The sequence below is a fragment of the Hypomesus nipponensis genome, chromosome 16 (genome assembly GCF_054491055.1).
Source record: "Hypomesus nipponensis isolate SF chromosome 16, ASM5449105v1, whole genome shotgun sequence".
NCBI classification, from domain to species: Eukaryota; Metazoa; Chordata; class Actinopteri; order Osmeriformes; family Osmeridae; genus Hypomesus; species Hypomesus nipponensis.
The window spans coordinates 11,609,736-11,613,876 of NC_140376.1; the positions used below are offsets into that span (position 1 = coordinate 11,609,736).

The window sequence follows — 4,141 nt, forward strand, 5'->3', positions numbered from 1 at the left end:
GGGATAATGCTGAACTTGTGTTGAACGTAGAAGGATCTTCGTCCTGAGCATGGGATGGCTCTCTAAACTCCGGATAAGCGGTCTGCACGGACAGTGAGACATTCAAATCTGGTAAACTGTCTGCTCAGCAGGAAGAGTTTTGCTTTGACAAGGGCATGTTGTTTGTCAGAGAAGGCAAGGTCGTAAATATTCACACTGACTCGAGGTATGGATTTGGAGTTACTCACAATTTTGATGCCATATGGCCAGAAAGAGGTTTCATTAACTCCTCAGGTGGAGCAATTAAGAATGGAAAGATGATTTGATAATTTAATACTATTACCGAGAAAGCCAACTATTGTTAAGTTTGAAGCTCATACTAGCAATAGCAGAAAAAATGTTTCAAGAGGAAATACTAGAGCTGATGTTGCAGCAAAGGCTGCGGCCCTCTGATGTGTCCCAGGTCTGTATTTGTTTTTTTTGTGTCTCAGCAACCAGAAACGCTCATTCCCTCTCTTCATGTTGTGGTGGACCTTCAAGTCACTGCTGATAACACTGAGAGGGATGGTTGGTTATCTGTTGGCTGTGTGAAAGATTCCACGTGCATTGTTCCCTTGGTTGGCTCGCATGGCGCACGGATGTGCCCATATGAGCAAGGGGGGTATGGTCTCAATAGTAAATACAGATTGGTTTTGCACCTGGTTTTTCCACAAAGGCTGAGCAACATTGTGCTCAGTGTCAAATTTACCAGCAGCATAATCCCGGAAAGGGACCAAAGAGAAGAGACCCAGCCCACCCACCACCAAGTGGTCCTTTTATTAATTTACAAATTGATTTTATGCAGATGAACAAGTGTTGTAATTTTGAGTGTGTACTTGTAATTGTTGTCATGTTCTCTAAATGGGTAGAAGCCTACCCATGTCGGAAAGTTGATGCTACCACGGTAGCCAAGATTTTATTATAAGAGATGTGATCTGTAGATATGGGATCTTCACAAGACTGTCCAGTGATAGACGTTCACATTTCACAGGTCAAAATTGTTCAGGAACTTTGATAAGCGCTCCAGATCAACCATCATTTCCACTGTCCCTACCACCCACAGTCTGCGGGGACAGTGGAGAGGCAACATGGAACTTTGGAGAAAAAAAAAACTAGCCAAGATATGTGGAGACAGGCCTGAAGTGGCCTGATGCACTTCCACTAGCTCTCATGGCCATGAGGTCCACTCCCCAGAGGAGAAATGTACTTTCCCCACACAAGATAGTTGAAGGGAGACCAATGAGATTGCCTGTCTCTCCCACTATCATTGACACAGATGGATATCCACCAAATGGATGATACAGTGTTAAACTTTTGTTACGCCCTAACTAGAGCAGCCAGGGTTGTGCATTCACAGGTGAAAGCTGCCCTGCCTGGGGAGCCATGTCATCCCTATCAACCGGGAGACTACGTGCACGTGAAAGTGCACAAATGGAGGACTGCCTCTCACCGAGATGGAGCTGTCCATAGCTGTTTATCTTGGTGACTCACACAGCTGTGAAAGTGGAGGGTCGTCCAACATGGAGCCATGCGACACACTGCAAAACAGCCCCGCCACCGAACAACACGGTGGAGGGATTAAACGGAGAGTCAGGGGCCAGTGGAGGAGCTGGTGCACCTCCAAATGGTGCCTGCTCCAACTTGTCATTTGTCTCATCCCCACTGGGTTACTCTTCCAGGAGTACACCAAGGGGGGTGGAGACCCGTTTGCAGCAGCTGATCCGGGAGCAGGTTCCAGTCCAGCGGACCGATTTGAGCCAGAACCAGGACCCCGCCATCCAGCACTCCAATCCAGGGGTGCTGAGAAGGAGGACCCAAAGAACACCCACCCGGAGGTGTTGAAGACGTCGAAAGGTGAGTCACATGTGGAGAAAGCCAGAGAGGGGCTGCTGTTGCTACCATGCCTCTCTGCCCCATATGTGATTCATGAAGCAGATGACAGCACCCAGACGGGAAACCAGAGAGAGGAGCCTGGAGAGGGGAAGACACTTTCAGTCTTCCTCCGGCCTCTACATGAAGCAGATGACAGAACCCAGAACGGGGATGAGAAGATACTGAGGCAGAGGCCCTCGGTTGTTTCAAGGAAACCGAGGCCGCTGCCTGAGCTACGATGCAAGATGAGATCCAGACATACTGACGCACACACCTGACAGACTTTTACTGATACTGGACGCACAAGTCCACAGACATCACATACATGAGCCACACCGAGAGTCACTATTGCACGCTCCCAATTATACTGATGTGACATTGAGATTCATCATAAAGCACACATGAAGAACAATCTGTACAACAACACCTTACCGTGGACGAAAAAAACACCACAGGGTAAATATAAGATGGCCAACACCACCTCAAGTACAACACACCACTGAACTTAATTGAGATGGGGGAAACTACTGATTTCCAATTCCTATGAGACGCGTTATATCTGTTATCTAGGGGAGATTGAACACAAAGTGTGGACATTTGTGGAATTTACTCATTCATTTAGGTTTTAGCTTCAGCTGAAGTATATTAAACACAGTAATTTAAAATATAATGCAGTACTTTTAACGTATACATATCTTATATATCGTACATATATACTTCTAATCCACTACTCCTTAGATATCAAAGAAACCTGCTGTTGCTGATTAAATCCAAAAAGGCCTTAAAACGAAAATGTGAGAGAACAACACAGGCTGTAAGAAGTAATGTCCCCACACTCCACAAGAAAGAAATACCCAGCCTCAGACACTGATACTGTAAATACATGTTTAAATGTTTGTTACTTTTTCTGTCATCTGGAAACCAGTGTTCACTTCTGTGGACATCTGAAGTGATAATGTGTGAATAGTCGCTTCTGATATCATGAACTATGTTGGTTTTCTCTCAGGTTTTCCCCCATTTTCAACAGCTGTTCCTCTTTGCTTCTATCTGATGTTGTATATCCATTCTACATATCAGTATGTATAGTATCTTCAAAACAATATGGACAAGTTTTAATGATTAGACAGTAAAAACAAGGCCCCATTCTATATAATAACATATAATAACAAATTTGGATGCCTTTTAGGTAATGTGGTTATTTTTGATGATGCACAAATGCTTCCTCAAACCTTGTTATTGCAAGTTAACATTTCAGGTCTGCGGATGGGCCCGCTTCTGCAGTCCTTTAAAGTCAAGTATCCACTCCAAAACAAACAGAGGCTCCAGAATGGAGAGGATAAGGGTAAACGTGTGAAAATAGTGAAAAAAGTATAATTTGCTTCAAGAAAATCTCAACTTGACAGAGTAATGCAGTATGGACCAATGGTGTAGGCATGGCTGTAACAAGGCCTCAGCAGCAGGGGAGTGCTTTGAGAAGAAAGGAAGGCCTGGTTGATTTTGTGCAGTAAACCATGCTGAGGTCAATGGCTTTGCCTTGCTGGCTTCCTTTTGAGGTGTTGGCATAAGGTATGTTATGTTGGTGGCACCAGGGAACAATTATAGAAATATAAAATCCCAAATTAACCCAACTTTAATTGATACATTTACTCAATGAACAAATAATTGATAAAGACAGTTGTTACAACCTTATTCCTATAACCTTATTGTTACAAAATTGATTCAATTTATTGTTTTACTAAATTCTACACACAATATCCCATAATGACAAAGTGATAAAATATGTTACATTTTTCATAGATTTGCACGAATTTAAGAACTTATATATAACATGTACTCACAGTATTCACAGCCTTTGCTCAATACTTGAGCAACTAAGCACCTTTGGCAGCAATAACAGCCTCAAGTCTTTTGTATGAGTATGATGCTACAAGCTTGGCACACCTATTTTTGGGCAGGTTCTCCCATTCTTCTTTGCATGACCTCTCAAGCTCCATCAGGTTGGCTGGAGAGCATCGGTGCACAGCCATTTTGCTCTCCAGCGATGTTCAATTGGGTTCAAGTCTGGGCTCTGGCTGGGCCACTCAAGGACATTCAGAGTTGTCCCAAAGCCACTCCTTGGTCATCTTGACTGTGTGCTTAGGGTCTTTGTCCTGTTGGAAGATGAACCTTTACCGCAGTCTGAGGTCCAGAGTGCTCTGGAGCAGATTCTCATCAAGGATGTCTCTGTACATTGCTGCATTCATCTTTTCCT

General features: G+C 43.9%; 1 protein-coding gene across 1 annotated transcript; it reads left to right on the forward strand.

The window, feature by feature from the left end:
• The first annotated feature begins 1,213 nt into the window (after positions 1 to 1,213).
• Positions 1,214 to 2,175, forward strand: LOC146254885 (uncharacterized). Its single transcript, XM_084676464.1, has one exon. The coding sequence runs from the start codon at positions 1,473 to 1,475 to the stop codon at positions 2,166 to 2,168; it is 696 nt and encodes a 231-aa protein (XP_084532590.1). The 5' UTR covers positions 1,214 to 1,472; the 3' UTR covers positions 2,169 to 2,175.
• Positions 2,176 to 4,141: the final 1,966 nt, after the last annotated feature.